The following is a 22,946-nucleotide window of genomic DNA, read 5'->3' on the forward strand; positions in this document are numbered from 1 at the left end:
AGCTACATTCTTGTGGCAGTAGCAAGAATTGAGTATTGATTATGTCATAAGTTTCAACGTCAGCTTTACCACCATAGATCAAAAAGTTCATCAAGCCCAATCTCCACTGTCTCTTAGTGTCAGCAGCCGTGGGCTGGGTAAGTGCAGGGCATGTGTGATGCTTTCCACAAATGCTGTCGTAGGCCTTAGCACCTTGCAGTCCTGATACCCTGAGCTGAAGTTCATGCCTTTGCAGTTAACAGCCATTTTTCTTCTAAGACTTTGCCGATTGCCTTTTTGAATCCCTATGTACTTGTAAAGTCTAAAGTAGTTTGCAACTTGCTGTTGCAAGTAGTTTGAGGGCTCACTACACATTATCATAAAGAAATACCTTTTGATTGTTAATCAACACCCTAACGTTGTACTGTTCGGGGCTGATGAATCTGCTCCAGCTTCATGCCGCTGTGTCCAACCAGTATGAAGGCGCACAGCCTCATGCAGCGGTGCATGCAAAAAACCTGGGTGTTCAGTACACATAGACCAACACAGACAGAAACGCTCAGCACTGATGCAAACACAAACAGTCCTAGAGGCCTCATCCTCTTTCCCACCCTGGCTGATCAAGATGAAGGTTTGTTAGTGGGAAATTACACATCTTTACGATATGGATCCCTCCAGAAAATGGCCTAGACATAGTTCATTGAGCAGCTGGCTCTTGGATCCTCGTGCCTCCAGTTATCTCATGCATAGAAATGCAGACGCACACAAATGGGTCTCTCCACAGAACCCCAGACTTTACGGCCCCACTGGTACTTGGCCTGGACCTTCTGGCCCCTTCGGTATCTAACTCCTCCAGTTGTCTCACTCACAGACACTCACCTATTCAGCCCAGACTTACTTCTGTATTGATAGGTGGCTGCCAGATGACTTCTGCTCACTGGCTGGTGTGGCTCGATATTCACTAGCAGTGACATTCAATCCAGTTGTTGGCACCACAGACACATGGGTCCTCCAGCTGATGGCCCTTAGAGCTCCATGCATATATACGCACACATATACAGAGTCCCCTCATCCAGGAAAATAGTTAGAAATGGAGTCTAAGGCGAAGACACAGAGACTGGTGATCAAGCACAGGGCGTGGACACACAAATGTACTGGCCAGACTGGCTCCTCTTATCAGCTTAACCCTCTATTTTCCCATGTGTACTCCTCCCTAAACCTTGATGCCTCCCTTTCCCTGCCTTTGGTTCCTCCTCTAGTCATCCCATAACAAGTCTTGTACAATCCCAAAATGCTCTTCCCCGCATTGCATAACAAGTGTCCTACTCCCACAGGCACCGTTCTCAGTCTGAAAGGTGATCTGGAGAGCATTCCCACTGACTCATCTGGATGGGCTTCTCACAATAGGTTCTGTCATCATTTTCCCCTCCATGTTCTTCCAGGCTGAAGAATCCCAGTATATATAACCATAATTGTACACAGGAATCATTCTACACCTTTCAGTTTGTTTCATTGCCTTTCTCTGTAACTTAACAGCGCTGCCCTGCCCTTTCTGAGATGGAGAATGATAGATTCACAGAATGGTTTGGGCTGGAAGGGACCTTTGAAGACCATGCAGTCCAAACTCCCTGCCATGGGTAGGGACATCCTTCACTAGACCAGGTTGCTCAAAGCCCCATCCAACCTGGCCTTGAACACTTCCAGGGTTGGGGCATCCACAACTTCTCTGGGCAACCTGTTCCAGTGCCTCACCAACCTCATCTTAAAGATTTCTTCCTTATGTCCAATCTAAATCTACCCACTTTCTGTTTAAAGCTGTTGCTCCTTGTCCTGTCACTACAGGTCTTGGTAAAAAGTCTTTTGCATCTTTCTTAGAAGCCTTCTTTAAGTATTGAAAGGCCGCAATAAGGTCTCCCTGGAGCCTTCTCTTCTCCAGGCTGAACAAGCCCAACTCTCTCAGCCTTTCCTCACAGGAGAGGTGCTCCTGCCCTCTGATCTTTTTTGTGGCCCTCCTTTGGACCCGCTCCAACAGGTCCCCATCCTTCTTGTGCTGGGTACCCCAGAGCTGTATGCAGTACTCCAGGTGGGGTCTCACGAGGGCAGAGTAGAGGGGGAGAATCACCTCACTTGACCTTGATTGGCTTTCTGGGCTGCAAAGGCACGTTGCTGACTCGTGTCCAACTTTGTGTCCACCAGTAGCCCAAAGGCCTTCTCTGCATGACTGCTCTCAATCCCTTTATCCTCCAGTCTGTACTGATAGTGGAGATTGCCCCAACCCAGGTGCAGGACCTTGTACTTGGTCTTGCTGAACTTCATGGGGTTTGCACAGGCCCACTCCTCAATCTGTCAAGGACCCTCTGGATGGCATCCCTTCCCGATAGTGAATGAACTGCACCACTCAGCTTGGTAGCATCAAGCCAGGATGTACCTGACACTCAAAATGTAGTTTGGCCATTTATATACATTATGGCATAGGGCCATTTTCTGTTTTGCTTCCATGCTGTTCCCAGAATGTCGTTCTGATCAGTACCAAGCCACAGACCTGAGGTTTTCTGTTAGAGCCCCAAGGCCTGATTAGTGCATTGTCAGCTCAGAGCTTATTATCATGCATGTAAAGTACAGATTGTCTTTCACCATATACTTCTTTTCCCATTTATTTACATTGATTTACAGCCACAGTTTTAACACTTTAATGGTTGATACTGTAAAGCTTTCCTGTAGGTATTCAGAGACAGTCTTGTTCTATGCTACCTTGAATAATTTAGTCTGGCAAGAAAACTTTGTTTTGGACGTAAGTTGCTATGTTTGTTTTATTTTTTTTTGTAGAGGAAAGGTGACTTAGATGTTAAGAAAATATGTTGTCGTGTAATTAAAATGTAGTTATTATTTTTTCTATAGATTTACCTGCCACTAACATAACTTACAATGCATCTACATTTCGGTCACCCTTATGACGGAAGTTCAGTATATCAAATTGGTCTTAAAGCAATTCTAGTTCAGGTAAGAGTCTAGTCATAGCATTCCTAGATTTTGCGTTACTAACTGCCTGGGCATTCATTCAGTGTTGCTATATGCTTCTTTACTTTTATTACAGATCACTATTCTGAGTATTTTCTATTTTTTAAGGAATATAAAAAAATTTGGCAGAAGTCCATTGTGAAAATTTCTTGAACCACAAAATAAAAATCTCACCGCTAAATGGAAAAGCTGCTAGCATGTAGTTCTCTGTGTGTTTTTAAATAAAAGAAAGGTTAAATGCATCTTGTGCACACACAGAAAAATGTATTTACCTTAAAAATTAATGCCCCCTTTTGTTTGAAACTATTTTGTGTGTTTAAGTTATAGTGTGGGAAAAGAATTATGTGTAAAACTGACATATTTCAGTTTTATGCAATGTATCTGATTCACATAAATGACTGGAAAAATCTTTTGTGTGTCATTACAGTTCTGAATAACAGTCCTATGTGTGCAAACAAACACTGAAGTGGTAATGATCCTGTGTCAAAAATAGTTCATTAGCTTCATGCTAAGTCTTAACAGCAATCATTACTAGTCTGACAAATGATATAATTTTAGAAACATGAGCCCAAAGCCTCAGGTCGTCATTCATGTGTATCTAAATAGATTAGCAGCAAAATGCTTTTTTCAAGTGATGAACCTGGGAAATTTGGACCAATGCTAGCTGAAAGTATAAGACAGTTAAGTAGCCTCTTCAGGACCAGATTCTTTTTGTTGTTGTTGTTTAAATTACCTGCTGTAAGAATTTTCTGCTTTGCTAACCTGAAATGAGCTCTTTTTCACAGTGCCTTTGGGGTCAAGGCTGTGTCAGCAAAGGAGAAGGTTTTGCCACACCAGCCTTACAAACTGTGCCTGTGCCCCATCAACAGTTGTTGGTTTTCCCAAGCTCTGGTGTTCTGCACACTGGAGTGGAACGGCATTCCCTTCTGCAGTGGCACAAACACGTGCAGATCTGTTTTAAACTACTCTGTCTTAATTATGCCCAGTACCGGTTCAGCTGGTGCATTTGGTATCGCTCCCATGCTTTTGCACTACTGACTTGCCTGTGGGTTGTAATGGGCTAGGAGTGGCCAAGCAAGATGCTAGGAGCTTCTTGTTCCACAAGTTGCTCATAAGTAGTCCGTCTGCGGAGGCTGTGTTGTGTGACTAGCAAGGCCCTATTGGTCTGGGAAGTGCTGAGTAATATGGCCCTTAAGCAACAGAAGGAGATGAAGTTGCAGAAGCTGCTGAGACCACCACACTTTACGACTTGGTGTCATGGTCAACCCAGTTGCAGGTCCCAGCTGGCCATGAAATGTCTGATGCTTATCCTCTTCAGATATTCTAGCGTAGGTAGCAGGTATTAGCCAGTACTGGAGATGGGTTACTGACAGAGATGAATGCTTGCTTTGTGCCAGTATGGCCATTTAATTACTAAATTGACTGGCGCTTGCTTGACTCTTAGGAAGTTCCCCCATTATATTAAAAAACATTTTCTGCTATTTTTTGTGTCTATAAAAATCTTCACAAATTTATATAAAATATTTTTTCTTTTTTTTTGATTTGTTTTATGAGTCAGCCTAACATATAGTACATAGTATTTATTTTCTCTAATGTTCAAGGATGGAAAAAAATTATTATAGGCAGGTGTAAGATACAAAGTTTCTTTCCTGTATATTGCTTCATAATTATAAAACATGTCTATTGATCTGTGTTTGCACTTTTGTTACGTTTTGTGGTTTCTTTTTTCCAGAGGTAATAAATAAAATCTTTAGTGCCTTTGAATAATGGGTTTTCTTTTCCGTACACTGAATAAATAATGAGTGTCAAGTTTTGGCAGTTTCTTTTTAGTTTTTGCAATTGAGCACGTGATGTGAACCAGTAGCTCCAGACCTGCTCCTCAAATCTGCATGCAGGTCATGTTAAAACCTTTGAGATGAGGGCAGCGTATAGTGGAGGTGGTACATTGAAGGGGCTGAGCAAAGAGAACAATTATTTGTGTGCTATGACCTTCAGCATGCGATGGATTTACAGTGTCTAGAAACTTGTTTGGCAGCTAATGCAGGAAGTAAGAAGGCTAAGAAGACATAGTGGGTCATGTTAACTGGAATTGCATTAGTTTAACCTCAGTGTAAGTGAAATCAGGGTCAGATCTAAAGGCCCCAGGTTCCTCTGCATTTAGTTGAAGTTTTGTGATTTATTTCAGTCATAAGATTTCAGTCTGGTAGTCAGAATTTAGCCAGGTAAATAAGAGGACAGATTGTTAGGAATTAAACACCCACTATTCTTAATTATTCTAATAGAGCCAGTAGTGCTGTATGATCAGTGTTTTACAGAGGCATTTTGAAAATTTTCATCCCAACTCTCCATCTAGCTATGTAAATAGCTGTATTTGGATTACTGACCTTCTTAGCAGGACATGATGTTTTCTTGTACGCAAGCCCCAAATTATACTGGGACATCTGTCACCTTGTTATATTGCAGACTCGCCTTCAGCTTGTTTTGCTAGAACTCCGCTTTATAGCTACTTTAGCTTAATGACATTATAATTACTTTGCTGTGTACTTTAGAAGAACAGGAATAAATTGCTCTTCAGCGTTTCAAATCTAAATGGCAGTGAGTTAGCTGGAGCGAATAGATTGATATAGATTGGTACCTATGTTGTGAAAGTTTAAAAAATGATCTCATACAAATGTTTACAAGAGGTGGGTCTCAGTGGTAACTTGAAATATCTAAAAAGCAAACCTTTAAAAATTTAGAGAGCTGTGACACTGCTTCTAATGTTAAGATTTGTTCAACTATTCAGGCTGCTGGTGTAATAGAAAAAGATCGCCATCTTAATCATAGAGAAGTAAACATGGTTAGTTGTGCTGCAAGAAAAAAATATGTACTTACCTTTTAAGAAAAGAATCATCTTCTTGCAGCAGTGGTGGTGCAAGTAAACCATTTACATACTGTGCTTTTTAATAGCACATGCCTTTCTTTTAAAATTATTAGAAGGTAAATAAACTCTTGCAACTCAGTCACAGAGTAGCCACTGACAGCAACCACTAAGAGTTATGTTTTGGTAATTGTATTGCGCGTTTTCAAGAACAGTTTGTTCTTCCCCCTTTGTCTGTTCATTTAAGAACTGACAAGTGGCTGTAGTCACAGGTAGGATAATAGATAGGTGGCTAATTTGAGCCAGGGTGACAAAATCTATAACCATAATGTGTGACTGCCTGCCATGCCCACATGCTCTATTCTGTTTATATAGGAATTCTTTTATAGCACTGTTAACGTACCATGGTTTTACCTAGCAGTTTTTGAGAGACAACCATAACTTGTCTTCACAGAGCCAACCATGTTTTGTTGTAAAGAAACAGAGTGGGAGCAGAATAAAAATGATCCCTTGGGTCTTGTTGACTGAATTTAAACTAGGCTGCATGCTCATTGACTACATTTTGAATACCTTTGAGGTGGAAGATGTGAAACAAGTGTTCACATGGCACAGTTTACACTGGAGCTGTTTACTTACAGCGTCTTGTTCCCAGGCTCACATGAGACTTGGGTCACTTGGTCCACGCTCAAACTTCTCTGTGCATCCCTCCTGGTCCATCCTCAACTCGGGGTTGTGGACTGCGGCATGCCACCAGCTCTTCACAGTAAACTAGCCCTCTAGTTCTGTATCCTGATGAGGATTGTTGTCTTGGTATTTAAGCAGTGAGGAATTAAGGCATAATTAAGTGTTGCATTCCCTCAAACAAGTGTACAAGAGTAAATGCCAAAATCAGAGTGGTACCTTTGCTTTGGGTAGTATTATTCCAGGTCAGTTCTCTATGGTTGGATCCCGCAGAACTTCCTCACAAAATTCTTGATGGAAATTTGTTTGTATATGATGATAGTGATGGGAATGTCACTTTGAAGCTAGAATTTTGTTGAACAGTATTCTCCCTCTGCCAGAGCAGGTTCACCTAGAGCAGGTTGCACAGGAATGTGTCCAGGCGAGTTTTGAGTATCTCCAGAGAAGGAGACTCCACAACCTCTCTGGGCAGTTTGTTCCAGTGCTCTGCCACCCTCAAAGTAAAGAAGTTCCTCCTCATGTTTAGATGGAACTTCCTATGACCAAGTTTGTGCCCGTTACTTCTTGTCCTGTCACTGGGCACCACTGAAAAAAGACTGGCCCCATCCTCCTGGAACCCACCCCTTAAGTATTTAGATGCACTAAGAAGATCCCCCCTCAGTCTTCTCTTCTCCAGACAAAAAAAATCCAAGTCCCTCAGCCTTTCCTCAAAAGAAAGCTGTTCCAGTCCCCTCATCATTTTTGTAGCCCTTTGCTGTACCCTCTCGTGTAGTTCCCTGCCCTTCTTGAACCGGGGAGCCCAGAACTGGGTACAGCACTCCAGATGCGGCCTCTCCAGGGCAGAGTAGAGGGGGAGGATAACCTCTCCGACCTGCTTGCCACATTCTTCTTGATGCACCCCAGGATGTCATTGGCCTTCTTGGCCCCAAGGGCACATTGCTGGCTATTGGTCTATAGTGCTATGGTGGCTCAAAGAAGCTGGGGATGCTGCCTCTTGCCTTTTCTTGTGTATCTTGACTCGTCACTGCTTCCACTGCTAGCTGAGAGCTATGTGTCCTAGAAGACGTATGACCATAGTCCCATTGTGGAAGTGTAGCTTGTACGAGGACTACACCTGTATGGGGCAGAACCTGCGTTACAGTTCTCTTTAGGCACGTACAGGTTGATGTGGAACAGGCTTCAAACATGGTGGGTTTTGGTTGGTGCATCACAATCGGTTGATTCAACACAAAGTGCTAAAAGCTTTTGGTTTGTTTTGATTTTATGTTTCTAAGTAATTCTTGATATGATAAAACATTAGAATTTCCTGTAGGATAGAAAGATGGGGTTTGCCCTATTACTACCCTCCACCCCTCCCTTTCCCAACTCTGGTTTAAATCAAAGTAGAAGATGGAAGCAGTATTTTTCCTCTTATTAGATATATTCTTCAAGAAAAGATGACTTACTTTGGGAATATTTTGTCTGTTGCTGCAGAAAAAATGTGTTCCGTTTTCAGTAAGAAAGTGGGTGAGGCATTTAACTGACCTGAAAGCTGTAGCTGATTTCCTACTGTATTTTGACGTTATACCTTGCATGCCTGTTAGTGCAGAAAATTATGTTCTTTTATATTTTCCTTAGCACAGGGAATGCCTCTTTTCTTGTTATCAGTGGCAAAACTGGATAGCTTTTCAATCGTTACACGCTGCTGTATGTGTTCCTCTGCCTTTGAAAAGAATAATATTCATGTGGGCTACAAAGCTCCAAACATGAGAGAACTGTGAGAGGAGAAATTGCGTTTCTGGCATAGTCTTCCCACAATAACATTCCAGTGAGTTAAAAACAAAAAACAACAGAAACTGTTTGTATTTAGATGCAGCTATTGGTGATAAACTGCTTCTCAGATGTTGTGGTTGAAACTGATGGCTTAAAGATGTGGTGGTGTTTTTCTGTGTCTATCTTTTTTAAAAAAAGATCAATTTTGGTTAAATTAAAAGAAAAAAGAGGCAATTTATATTCTGTTTGAGAGAAAAAGAATTTCAGTAAAAAAATGAGACATTTATGTGCAAATGGAAAAAAGACATATAAAGCAAATTGAATTTTGGCATTTGACATATGAATATTTCTTTGATCATTCAGGCTTTGCTATTACATTACACAAAAAATGTGAATCATTAATACAATTTTGAGAAACTCCAGTAGAATAGCAGAGATCATAACTTCTAAAACTTGATATTGGCAGCACTAAAAGAAAGTGCAATAACATCCATTGAAATTATTCTGTTTGTATTCACGCTGAAGCTGATTTGATTGCTCTGCTTTATTTGCCATCCTAGATTTTTCAGCAATTTACTATGAAAAGTGTTGTGAAACAAACATAGTAGAAAGCAGAGCTTTACTTAAAAGAAAAGTTTCTTCGATCGTATGGCAAGTTCAAGACCTAATGAACTGTGCATTTCTGTCAAACTGGCAAGAGATCAATAGCACTTGGCCATTAGCCTGCTGCGAAGCAAAGATCAGGATGCTGTTTTGCACTTTTCCAGCCAAGGCTTGATAGGATTTATTGTGGAATAGCAACACCACTACTGTCATGGGAAGGTTTCCCTGTTAAAAGATGATCTCCCTCAGGAGCTCAGAATCTCTTTGTTTATTCAGGTTAGCTTGAGAAATCTTTGCTGTGGGGAATGCGGCTCGACACAGGAAGCAAAATTTGAGGTTGCATAAGAAGGAGGAACATAAAATATTCTGTTTGTGGAAAATGAACAGAAAATGCCGTTGTTCCGCGTACAATTTACTGTTTTCTGAGGGAGTGAACGTGATCTGTACTTTTCTGACCCCTCTTCCTCAGCCATTTTGTGACTCTGTCTTCTCCAAAATGATGATGCCAGCTTAGAATTCCTTGCAGTTCTGTCACCTGCTTCTTGCAGGAAAGTGATGTTTGGCCGGTGGTCCTGTGTATGCTTTGAAATTCTCAAATCATATGTCTGTGGACAGCAGGATCAGCCTTTATTGCTACCCAGAGTGGGTGCAGGACAGCCTCATAGCAGAAGTGGCTGGATTAAGGTGACGTGGCCATGGTCACTGAGCTGAGCAGCACCTATGACTCTGAAACTCAGTTCTGCTCTGCTCTTGGCAGCTTTGTTACGTGTCTGCACTGGTAGTTGCTGACTTCCTGCAGAAAGTATTTCAGAGAGTCTGTAAGAGAAAATGGTATTCATTTCAATGTATGTGTAGTTCAAGGAATGTGTGGACGAGGCATTGTGGGACATGGTTTAATGGGCATGGTGGTGGTGGATGATGGTTGGACTTGATGATCTTACAGGTCTTTTCCAACCTCAGTGATTCTGTCATTCTGTGATTCTGTGATTAAGGCAGTCCTTTATGGTGGTGTCTTTGAAACACTTGACTTTGGAATGGAGGAGAGGAAACACTTTCTCACACTCAGAGGTTCGATTAAGGTGTTCTTGGTGTCTGAAAGGATAGGAGGTCCTGCCGATGGATGTTGACAGTGGTCCAGCAAAATCTGTGGCCATGTGTGAACAGAAATGTGGGTTCTCCCCATGCCAGTACAGCTTAGAAAGTAACAAAACGATTATGATTACTACCCTAAGTAACTTCCTGTTGCTCTCTTTGTGCAAACCTTGTTGTTTGATTAATAGTGGTGGAACAAGTGTGATTAAAACAAGAGCAGTCACAACCAATTTGTAAGTGAACCAAAATCCAGGCATTCTCTAAACTATGTAAAATGTTTCTATCCTGTTATCAGAGAATATGGGTAATTGTTGAATTACTTAAAAAGGAAACTTCAACATGTCCTTTGCTATATGCATGACACTCATTTGGGTGAAAATCAGGTCTGAGTGTTTAAAGTACTTCACATTGCATAAACTGCAAAATCTTTGTTACTAACGATCTATTGAATGTATCGCAGCTAACATGATTTGAGAGATATTAGTAAAGACTTGAAAAGAAAGCATGTATTATAGTTGCAGTTGGGTAAATCGTTGAAAACTGAATGTATGCTTAAATGGGTCTTTGACAGCAAATAGTATAAAATGTGGATTCCATTTCTAATGCTGTTGGTTTTATAGACTGAAAATAATTTTATTTTACACAAGCCATGAACACATTTCAGCAGTCTCCAGCCAAATTTTGAAAACCAATTTTCAGCTCACCACTTCGATAGTACAATTCAGTCCTCACCCTTCATATAAAATGTTAGTGGATGTGACACTGTTGTCAATGTGAGGTTTTCGTTTATATATGCAAGGTGGGTTAGTTAATTACATTATTTTTGGTTTACTGGTACAGCATGCCTAAACAGCTTCATCAGTTAAGGAAATTTCAGTGAATTTCACTGAAATTGTACTGAAGGAAATTTCAGTACAAAGCCAGGGGTTGACAATGGTTAGTCAGAAGTTGAAATAATACTACTGAGGATTAAGGAAGTATTGTCTTATGGGCTGAATCATCTTAATTGTTGCTTGGCCAAGGTGAGGTGCATTGTTTTTTTGGTTGTTGGGGTTGGTTTTTGTTGTCATTGATGAAAATTTGGAGAACTTAAAGGATAGCAGTTACAAGAATGTGTATGGAAATGTCATAGAAATTTGATCCAAATGTTTCTTAATGGGTGAGGTATGACAGGACTCAACCATTGGATCTTTGATGTCCTGAGACAAGGTAAGCATTTTCTTGCTCTGTGTATCTGAGTGTACCCCATATACTCAGGTGATTTTGACACAGAGCAGGCCAAACCATTGCCTGGTTGTCTTAAATGTCCAGGTGCGCTAATAGGCTTAGTTACAGTTCCCTCCAAATGGGTAAGCATTACTTTTCTACTTACAGTCTTTAGGGACAAGGTTGGGAAATGTAAGTTTAATGAAGAACTTGTGTCAACGTGAGTTATGGTTAGAGAAGCACTGTTCTCAGCTCTGTGGAGTTCATGGACTTCTTGAATGCCGTTCTTTGGCCTCCTGAGTGGTCCAGGTGGGTAGACCAGCCAGCACTCCTTTTGATGGAGTATGAGTAAATAAAAAGTGGAGGTCTAGGCAGAAGAACGTGCATCTGGTGTTGGAATACCTCCTCTTGCTTAAAACTAGATTCTGTCACTTTTCTTCCCAAGTTTTTTACTAGGTTATATCCAGGCTCCAACCTCTAGGGCTGGTTAACCACAGAGTAGAGCTGTGAGTGAGCGTGGTGGCACCAGAAAGACATTTTTCCATGTCATAAAATCATTCACATTTGATAGACAGTTTTGAAAGCATTGTATGTGGCTCTTTGCAGTGGTCTTTTATTTTCCATCAGAGCCCTGGCAATCTCTGGTCCTGGCAGGTGGACTGTTCCAGTTTTGTCCCTCATCTCACAGAATACTGCAGTTGCTTGAAATTTTGACTGTTTGTTTTTTCTGAAACTGTTTATGGATAGAAATGATTATATATAACGGAGATGTAACAAGGTCTAAGATGTGCTGACTTCTTATTTTTGCTTCCCTAGCGTATGTTGGCTCACTTCAGGGAGAGAAGCTCTGTTTATAGCAATCTTGTGTTGAACTCATTTACAGCAGATCTATATTTGGGCATCTTTGCACATATCCTTGTGTCTAAAATGGGCACCGTAATTCTTACCTTGTAGAGGAGTTAGAACATTAGTTACTGTCTGTGAAGAGCTTTAAAAATGACAAATCCTGTCTTAGCATATCTTCAGAATATAATTAGGAAGTCAGCCAATTAATCTGTTTCCTAGAAATTAATACTTCAAAATTACTTGCTTTATAAAAATTGTTTATGTGCATGATTTGGGGTGGGTATACCTTTTTTCTTATTTTTTTTGCATATGTGATGGTGTTTACTGAGAAACCCAGGCTCCACTCTTGCAGTACACACTGTATGGACGCAATCAAAACTGAGGCCCATTATATAATTTCATTATTTACGTGTTTACTCATTATTTAAAATTAAGCTGCATCTTTTTAGTAGTGGGGGTAATTTAATACCTAGAACAACTGAACATGGGCTCAGGTGGGTTTTTCATTACTTTTTATGTTAGGATTGATTAAGGAGGGTCTGTGTCTGACCTTGATCCTGTATGTTTGATGTAGGAGCTGTCTAGAGAGGATTTTTCTGGTCTATATTGCATAAGTCATCAGACTAGAAGGTTATAAATGTCTCTTCTTGCCTTTAAAGTCAGATCTTTTAATTAAAATACAGGGATGTCTTTTGCAGGGCAAAACAAATACTAAGATAGTTTATACCTAAATTCACGCGGAGGAGCGCTGCATCATGATTGTATTTCAGACAAGAAAGTTGGATAGCAGGTGCTCTGGCTGTTGTTTGGACAAAGAGCGAAAGGCTGTCAGTACATGGAGAAAAGCTAGGGTTGCTAAGAATGGTGAAGGAAGGGGACAGGATAAAAAAAGAACTATACACAGAAAGTCTAATTCCTGAAAAATAGATAAAACTGCCACTGATTACAGTATTCCCCGTTGTCTCTTTCTAACTATTTCCCCCACCTGTCCTTTCTTTGTCACTTTGAACAGCACAGTTTTCTACTAATACAGCTGTATTGTGCTTAGTTATGTGGTAGGGCTGTAATCTTGTTTCCCTTTAGCTGTGCCATGCTTGAGGAGGGACCAGAACTTGGATTAACTTGACTGTTCATTCCCTCCTCTTTGGTCCCAAAGGAAAAGCAGCTAATGACACACAGGAGAAACGGAGGTAGAGACAAGAAGTGAGGAGCTGTGCCCCCAGCCTCCATGCTGGAATAGGTCATCAATAAGAATAAAGGGATTTCCGTGATCCTTTTCCATCATTTGCACAGGAGTAGTACAGGACATCATGGTCCGAACATGTACCTGACCATTTGTTGAACTCTCCACATACAGGTTCAATGTGTGTGTCCTGAGAATGTCTCAGATTACGATTAAAACTAACTTTTTCGAAGGAAGTGATTTTCCCTTTGCAAGCATAAGGTATATATTATAAAGAAACTGAAGACTGGAAGGGATCTAAGGCAACAAGCGGTAGGTAAAATTTAGGGGGTTTATTAATAAGTGGGATCTGCAGACCTGAGTGCCATGTCCTTTTTCCAGTGCTTGGGAAGGTGAGAATCCTAGGAATGGGACTAAGGGCATACAGTGGTGAGCAGAAGGATACCTACACTGTTAGGTATTGAGAGAAAATTTGCCTATCTCTTGGTTTAGGCAGGTTTGATTTTGCTGTGGTTTATAGAAAACACTTTTCAATTCATAGACATTCAGTCTATAGAAAGTATCTTCAGGGCGCAGCTACTGCATCAGCCACCTTAGGAAGTTAGATGTAGAGATGTATCAGCATCAGTCCCAGAAGACCTTGCATGTGGTAGGAGAGGCTAAGGTTATGCAGGAAGGCGGCCGTTCTGGAATGCTGTGAGTATTTACTAGTGAATATGCTGGTGTTGGGATGCAGCCTTTCAGGTCCCTAAACAGTTAAATGACGGGCTTTGTGGATTGCTTTGCCAGACTCAAGCATGGTGATACAGTGCAAGTCCCAGGTTGGTTGCCAAAAAGCCTTTAGGAGACCTGTCTCATATACAGAGCTCCCAACAAAATGAGACACTTAACCTGACTGTCCTGAATTCCAGTCCCTTTCCTTCATTATATACCTTAATTCTGTTCAGTGCAAGGCACTGGAGACAGCAGCGGTAATGAATGCTGCGAGAAGAGGGAAAATATCCTGCAGCTAGGTAATGCACAGCCTTCTAGACAAGCAGCTTACAGTTTCTGGCAGGAAATTCCCACTGGACAGTGTCAAATGCATTTTGAGATGATGGTAACCATGTTCAGTTTATTATTAGTGAATAATTTAGCTGCACTTACTGTGTTCTGTCAGTTCCTGTAGGGTTTACTTTGTGAAATTTCCTTTTGTGTGGCAGAAATTTTCCCTGTTCATAAACTACTGATGAAGTGCAAATGGTCTGCATTGAAAATATAGCAGATGGGGCCATATTAGCCTGATTCTCTCATCCATGAAAACAAATGCTGTAACTATTGTAATTTGGCATAATTTTGATGCAAGTCAACAGAGTTGCAGGAGAATTAAGGTCTGCAGTGACCTTTGTGGATTCCTTGATTTCTGTTTTACATGCAACTTGGGTATGGTATTTTTTTATCGATATAGTAAGAGTTTATAAAACAGGGTACATTTATGTATCATCTCCCTAATTCCAAAACTGCTGATTGCATATTTAAATGTAATGACCTCAAAATGCTGTTGCTCTTGGCCTAGACAATACTTGCAGAATGGCTCAGGAAGGTGATTCACTGTCAGATGCCAGAATAGATTTTATGCATCGGGTTGTTAACTTGATTAATCTAATACTGGTTAAAGAGAGAAGACACCGAGCCATTTCATCTACCAAACAATATCAGGTGCATATATATCTATCTATGCAGTATATATTTGACCAGTGTTAAACCAAATCCAGAACAGATACTACAGCCCATCTCTGAATCTCCTCAGTGTGGGAGATGGAGATCCAAAACAATGCCTTCTAATGTGTTCTTGAGCTGGTGGCTTGGCAGGTAAAAGCCCTATTCTCATTTACCTCTAGAAGTTTTTTCTCTGTAGTCCTGTGCAATACCAGATTTCTATATACCAGGGGTGACAAAGTAACATTAAGATGATAAAAACTCCCTTAATCCCTGGGTGCCACCACAAAGAAACACAGAAGCTGAAATAATGCAGTGGCTCTCTACCAGCTTTGCAAATTGCCTCTTTATTTTTTTAAAGAATCAAAATCAAGACCAAAATATGCAAGGAAAAACCAGACAATTAGCAAGAGCCAGCACTTCATGAAAATGCCAGTGTTTCTTGTTTATAATAAAGTGCAAAGCAGTTTGAAGGATTTAAAAGACTCACATACCATCAAGTGAAGTTTTAATTAGCTCCCGTAAGACTATCAGAAAGGCTTTATTTGAGTGGACCAAAGGTCCAACTAGTCTAATATCCTATCTTACATTGTGGCCTTGAGGACATGCTGGGGAAGGGGTCAATTTAGGTACATATTTTACTTTTCCTTTCCACCTCCACTGAGATGACTTTAAGCTTCCAGTTATTTTCAACTTTAGGACTGTCTTGAGTTCTGAATATATGAATTCTGTGTATTCAGTAGCTCACAATTTCTGTATAGTGAACTCTCTAGTCTCCCTGCAACCCATTGACACTTACTGCATTTACCACTTCCTTAGCCGAGGAGCAACACCGGTTTACTACCAGTGCATGAAGAACCACTTTCTTCTGTTTGTTTTGAAGCTGGCTTCCATGACGTTCATTTAATAGACTTTTTTTTTTTTATTGGAAGAGAAATAGAGCAGTGGATCCCATCCATTCCACATCTCTTGTGATTTTGTAGACCCATGTTGTATCCCCAAAGTTGTTCCTTTCTTGGTACTGAAGAGTCTCAGCTTAAGTTTTTACTTACATGGACGTCTGATTTGGACATATGCAAGCCTTTCCATACCACTTTTATCTTTTTCTGAATCTTTCTCATTTTATGTTGCCCTTTCTGTGATGGGAGGTCCAAAACTACTCACAGTAGTCAAGATGTTTCATAGCGTAACAGCCTTGCCCACTTTGTTCTGTTGCTTTCCCAATTGTCCCTAGCACTCTGGTTTGCTTTTTTGGCAGCTGCTGAGCATTGAGCTGGTGTTTTCATGGAAGTTATTCCAGGATCTTACTCCTGAGTGGTAGTACCAAGCACAGAGCCCATCTTTTCACATGTGAGGCTTGGAATGTTTTTCTCACATATGTCACTTTACATTTGTGTACAATGAATTTCATGTACCATTTTAGTGTCCGGTAACTCAGGCGTGTTGAGCCTGCAGTTCTTCATAATAGGTTCTCATCATTACTATCTTGAGTAATTAACAAACTTTGTCATCCTTTGTAATGCCTGTCCCAGTCCTCAACGCAATTCCCGGAGAAGTCCTTCGATGACCTTGTTCCATTGTAAGAATTGACAGATGGTCTAATAGTCCAGCTCTGTTTCCTAGCTTTTTACCAGATTTTTTTTTCTTTTTATCCGTGGACGGGTGTTTTTCTTGTAAGTCCTAGATGCTTAAGCATTTCCCTAAAAGTCTGTCAAAAGCATTTTGAAAACTGTATCATCGTAATCCAAATGCTTGTTGACCCCTTCAGAGAACTCCAGTGGGTTTAGAGGAGATGACATCCTTTTACAAAAGTCGTACTGACTCTTCCCAAGTACATCATATTAATTCTGATGTCCACTAATCCTGTTCTCATTATAGCTTCTACTAATTGGTGTGATACAAACATTAAGTATATTGGCTTCATAGATCTCCCTGGAAACGTTTAAAAAAATGGTCACGGTTTTCACCCTCCTGTCATTATTCCATTCTCATGCTAATTTAACAACAATGGGCTACGAATTTCCTGCCAGTGCTAGTGGCACAACAAGTCTTCAGATGTGGCAAAAAGCAGCCCTGGCATTTGCCTTCCCTTGGCTCAAGGCACAATACTCTCCTTCCCACTAACATGCTGCTGATCCAGTGATGGGGAGGGATTGTTGTCTTCTCCCTCAGACGTTTCCCTCACCTCCAAACACTCATCCTTTGCACTTGTTCCCTTTTAGGAATGCTGCCTTCTTCCAAACGTACCCCCTTCTTTTCCTTCCCTTTCCCCAGGATGTAAGAAATACAGAATACATGTAATGTTTTGTATTTGAGAAGCTGGGCAAAATACTGGCAGTAGAACACTTCTGAAAACTTCATGAGTTAACGTGTCCTTGAGTAGTACAAACTGCTTTGATTTAGACTGCAGTTTGCTGCTTTTCCTTCAAGGATTATTGAGGAGTCTTCAATTGCTGCAGTGATTGTCCTCTTCTGCCCAATAATTTATTATTGCTTGAGATTGCATACAGGTTTCCAGACTCTGAAATGAAGATGTGTTTAGAAGTCAAGGATGAGAAATATTTTTAGCTTGTCATCTTCAATTTTAATTAATCGCCTCTCCCACCTTTTTTAGCCTCAAATATTTTTTAACATGCCCTTATAAGCATCAGGTGGTGGATATAAGCCTTAAAGGTACAGCAAATGATTAAGCTTCCTCACGCTTCACACTGAAGACAGGCTTTTGTTAAGGCTTTTAATTTTTGGTAGCAATCTTGGTTCAGAGACTAACTTTCCACAGTTGTTTTGCATTTATAGTCTCCATTCTTATCAATATTGTCAGCTAGAATTTTCTTTTTAAATTACTCTCAAAGCCCTGCCTTGAATGATTAAACCAAGACTGTGCAATAAGTCACTGAAAGATCAGGAAATAGTGTCTAATGAGGTCATGCCACATTTAAGCTTTAAAAATGGTATTTTTATAGTGTATTATGAAGAGAATTGAATTTGGTTTATGTTTAGTAAGAAAAGTTTAGGGAAAAGCCGTTCATAGGCAAGTAGCTATTACCACACTGTAATCAGTTACAAGCTCACAATACAATGAAATTTGGTAGTCACTGTGGAGTCCTTTGAAACAATTTAAATGCTTATATGCTGTGCTGATGGAAGGATAAGATAACAAAACCACTGTTGACACATGCATCATTTCTCCAGTATGAGTTTTTCCATCCAGGCATTCAAAGCTGACCAAATTTACGAGGAGCTGAAGGCAGGAGCTTGCCGTAGGAATTGTCAAGCAGCGTTATTATCTAGGGTAGCAGCTTTTCTGCCTGTGATGGGTAGCAGCACCACCGTGGGAAGATGAGTGCTCATTCTCCTTGGTCCTTCAGTGTTTTCAGTAGCTGAAGTGTTGCAAGCATCACTGCTGATTTACAAATGGAAAAGACATGTCGGTTTACTACGACTACTGGTAAAAAAAGGATCAAGGATTTGCACAGCAAGCCAAGGTGCAGCTATAGTACATGACAGCAAACCTTGCTAGCTATTAGTAGTAGTTGTAGTATGGGGGATGAAAAGGAGTAACCGACAAAACAGACATAATGCTAAGTTATCAGGGGATAGGAGACAAGAGAGAGGGTAGGAGATGTCCTTTGTAGTTTCCATAGGAGGTGGAGGGAAGAGAATGAGCTGTGGGACCGTCCCTGTGTGTTGGAGAGTGCGGTGCCTGTGTCGGTGTGACTCTTAGTTCATAAACAGCAAACGCTCTTGTCCGTCACAAGGAGAACGGCATTCTGTTGTCGGGAAATTTAGTCTTAGGGGTGTCTGTATTGGCGGAAGCTCTACCTCAGTATGCCTTAAAAGTACTGTTTCTGTTACAGGGCATATATCATTTGGGTAGGTTTTTTTGCTTGGTTGGTTTGGGGTTTGTTTTGTTTTGTTTTTTTTTAGCAGAATGATGCTTGTTTTTCCCCTTGCAAAGCATGGCAACTTCAGAGCTTTTGCTGTCTTGTTTTGAATGCAGCCATTATTTGGGCAGTTTTATAAGGACGAAGTTACGGTGTGGGGACCCCAGCATAATAATCAGAGTACTCTGGTACAGGACTTCTTTCACTCAGGGTCTTAACCTTGTTCCAGTCTTGTGTCTGAAATGGAGGTGCCCATCAGCTCATTCCTTAGTCTTTCCTTTTCACCGTAGGAAGAACCTCTGATTAGCACTAGGTACAAATCAGTGAAGTGATAACAATATTCTTGATGCATCTTGATCCCATTGTTTTTTCCCTGACCGTCAGTCAAGATAGTGCCTTCATACCTATGTAAGGTTTATGAAACTTTCCCTCCTTTTTTTTTCCAAGCTTTACTTTGGAGAACTTTGGCAAAGATATTTTTATTAAAACGAAGACTTACCATTTTGCTCGTGCATACCTGAATAGTGAAAAGACACCTTAAAATGCAATTACTGAATTTGTTTTATATCAAAATACAGAATGTTAATTTTATCTTCTGTGAGTCTGACGATTTTCAGAATAAACAATAATAAAAAAATAGCCTAGCTGAACCACGGACTTAACTTGAAACATGAGTGCCTGCCTGCTAGTCCAACAGACGTGATGAATGATGATGAGAGTAGTTGATGTAAATGTGTCCTATAGTTCTTAAATATTTACTGTCATCACTTCAAGAAACTAATAGTGTGTATGCAGAAAAGTGGTTTTTACCTGTACTGTACTGCAGTGATATGGAAGCTGAGCTGTTTAGCAGATTGAATGGCAGTGCTAAAATTATATGTGTCTATATATAAATATATATATATAGGCCCACTCACATACATCATCAGCTTGAAAATCTAATAATGCATCACAGATACCATCTTATTTTCTTGTAGTAAATCAGTTTTGTAAATGAGCAACATTTATTTTAAAAAGAGAATTCAAGGATGACTTAGAGATTCTTTTCAGAGGCATGTTATGATATTTTGCTTGTACTTTGCTTACTCTAGAGTTGATTACTTTTGGGTGAATGATGTGATAGTTGATACTGATGCTCGAGTGCAGTATGCATGTTTGAGGGGTGTATATGATTTTTAAAGTAGCTTCTGAAAAAAAATCCCTTTTATAATTTAGCTTTGGATCCAGTCCTACTGTAGTAGCCGTCTAAGTTTGTTTGAATTTGTGCATTTTCTTGGTCTAACTAAGCGTTTAGATCATGCCTATCACCGTAGTAACTGCACACCTCTAAGTCTAATTTGTGAGACATGAGATCACTGCAAGTCTTGCTCAAAAGAGGTCTGAGTTATCTCACTTTTTAAAAGAAAAAGTAAGGAGGACTGTAATACTGTCTTTCCCTTTAACTTGAATCCCTCCAGAATGGGATTAAATCCAGTGCTTGTCTACACTTGTGTCTTTATTCTAATTTTATATGTAGCAGCTTTATGAAACACAAATAACTTGTTACATAAAGTGCAGCTCTGAACAGTGTGATTTATCTTTAAATATACTTTTTAAAATAGATTATTCCAGTCTATAAACAGAGCACATTTGTGTGTAGTCTTGCTGCACTTTTTACTGTCCTGTAGGTTGTTTTCAGCTGTGCTGTATTGTTATAAAAGTTTTTTCTATCACTGCTATGGAGAATCCTATGGACCTGATTAAATGTTTTTTTCTATTCATGGCATTCAGGTTCAAGTGATATGCACTGTTGAAACCCCAGTTTTATAGGATTGTCCTTTTAATGATTTATTGATCCTCGTCTGTCCTCTGGAGTTATTTCGTTTCTGAAACTTAATGAATCTGAGCGTGGACTTTCTTTGTATAGCCTGTTAAATGTGAATGCTGCTTCTTATTTTGCCTTGTTTCTGTTTTGTTGGTTTGTTGCTAATCCTGCAGGGCTTGTAGTCTTCTGTATGAAAAGTGTTTTGTATACATGAAACAATGTTTAGTAAATTAATATAATGCACAAATTAATTGTTTTGTCTTTATGGAATGCCATCATACGTACTAATGTTACCTGAAAAGAAACCAAACATGTGAGTGTACTCAGATGCACAGAGGCAGGTGGGTTTTGTAAACGTGAGGTCCCCAGGTACAAACCTCGATGCAAATACAGGTGCACAGACAGAGCTAGAGCCAGTGTAGTGAATCCAGTATGTCTGGGGTGTATTGAACCTGCACACTGTGCAGCCGGCTTGTGTGTTGTGCATGCACAGCAGGCTGCCAGATGTTTCAGAAGAGGCCAGTAAATGGCTGAAATAATCTTTGTGTGTGGACAGAATTAATTATCAGTGTTGACAATATCTGCAGCCAATTCTCTGTAGGTAAAATTTCATCCCATCTATTTTTGTTTATGCTTGTGTTCTCTGTGCCTTAGAAATGGCTTTTAATTCTGTGGTGGTTTATATTTGCTTGATCTCCAGCATGGTGTTTGGCTCAGAGAGGCTTTTTCAGCGGAGCTGTGGGTTTGACAAGGAAAGCAGAATGTTTGTTGACATCACTTCAGGTTTCCTACTGCTGTAAACAATGGCTTATGGTGTGGGAGAACACAAATTACATACCTCCCTTGCTGACTGGAGCGAGTTTGGAATTTGCTGTTAGACCCCAGAAAGTAATTGCTGCCACATGTGGTTATACTCAGTTCCCTGTTAATTGTGATGAAGGTGGAAGAGGGGTTGAGAAGTTCTGGGTAATGAAGAGAACTGAGTGATGTGGTTCAGAGATGTTTAGCTGTAGCAGCTCCTGAATCACATCAGACCTAATAACGAGATGGTTTTATGTATGGGCAGGTCCCTCACTGGTCCCTCTGCCTGTGAAACAGCTGGCTTAGTAATGGGTGCATTTAAGGCACCTATGGAAATTACGGGTGTGTGTTTAGGTAGAATATTTTCTCACCTATATTCATCTAAGTTGGAAGAATTCCATTTGCTACCTAGCTGTAAGTTAGCATGCAAGCTATGCAAAATAAGGTTGTAAATGACCAACCTTGTGAAATGGATTTTAAGGTAGATGACTGGGGGCTCTCCCCTCTCCGCTAGATATTACTATTATTACTACATTCTGAAAGTAGCAAAAAGTTCCCTGAAATTCTGTGTTCTATGGAACATACTGTGAGCCACGTTCTTCATGTAAGAAGTGCCATCAAAGGATATGACACTTCTTATGTGAATAGCATTTTCTTGTGAAAACAAAAAGTTGTTGCAATGACAATTATGGGTGAGGCTTCTTGAAAGAAGGGCAAAAATGTTTTGGGAGTGTGATGGATGAGAAGGGACACTTTCCTTGTTCTCTTGGAAAGGTGAGGAAATAAGCTAGAGCCAGTGCACAATCTGCATTCTTCTGAGGAAGTGGTGGCAGTTCCAGATTTTGTATCCTGTGCTGGCATCTAAGAAAAATTTTAGGTGAAAAAATGCGAGGGAAAAAGAACTACAGACACCCCACTACAGTCACACTATTGTATTCGACTTTGGAAGCTGCTTAGGGAATTCTGTTGTCTTGTATGTGGGAGCTTAATAACAGTAACTTACGGTAGAGTATCATGAAAGCTATTACCTTGATACACGGGGGAATATGTTAAGGATACAGTTTCAACTTCAATCCATGTTTCATGACTAATAGCTTAAAACACATCTTCCTAGGCTCGCAATGCTTTGGGCTGTGTTTAAAAAGTCAGATTTTTTTTTTTTTTATTATTTTATATACCTATTTTATTTAAAAGAGTTTCTGAACTTTTTTTTCTTGTTCTAATTTGCAGCATTACTTTACTGTTCTTTTTGGCCATGAAGGGCAGAAGCCACTGGAGCTGCGTTGTGAGGATGAAGTTGATGGAGATGAATGGGTAGAAGCCATTCACCAAGCTAGGTATGAAAGCTGATTTTTAATCCTCAGCTCCATTGTATTGTAGATAAATTGATAATAATTTGAAAATCTAAATGCACTCTCTAAACAGAAATAAAGGTTACAATGCATTAGATGTGTATTGCTTGTGATTCATGGGTATGTCATAGGAAAAAAAGCCTTTATAATTCATGATTATATCACTGTATTTTATCATTCAGTTGAA

At 40.1% G+C, this 22,946-nt stretch overlaps 1 protein-coding gene across 1 annotated transcript in view; it reads left to right on the forward strand.

The window, feature by feature from the left end:
• RASGRF2 (Ras protein specific guanine nucleotide releasing factor 2) overlaps positions 1-22,946 on the forward strand; it is a 128,359-nt gene that overhangs the window by 19,764 nt on the left and 85,649 nt on the right. The window contains exon 2 of the mRNA XM_059833965.1: positions 22,638-22,744. Coding sequence (XP_059689948.1) covers positions 22,638-22,744 — 107 coding nt within the window. The remainder of the gene's footprint in view (positions 1-22,637; positions 22,745-22,946) is intronic.

The sequence above is a fragment of the Gavia stellata genome, chromosome Z, assembly GCF_030936135.1.
Source record: "Gavia stellata isolate bGavSte3 chromosome Z, bGavSte3.hap2, whole genome shotgun sequence".
Lineage (NCBI taxonomy): Eukaryota > Metazoa > Chordata > Aves > Gaviiformes > Gaviidae > Gavia > Gavia stellata.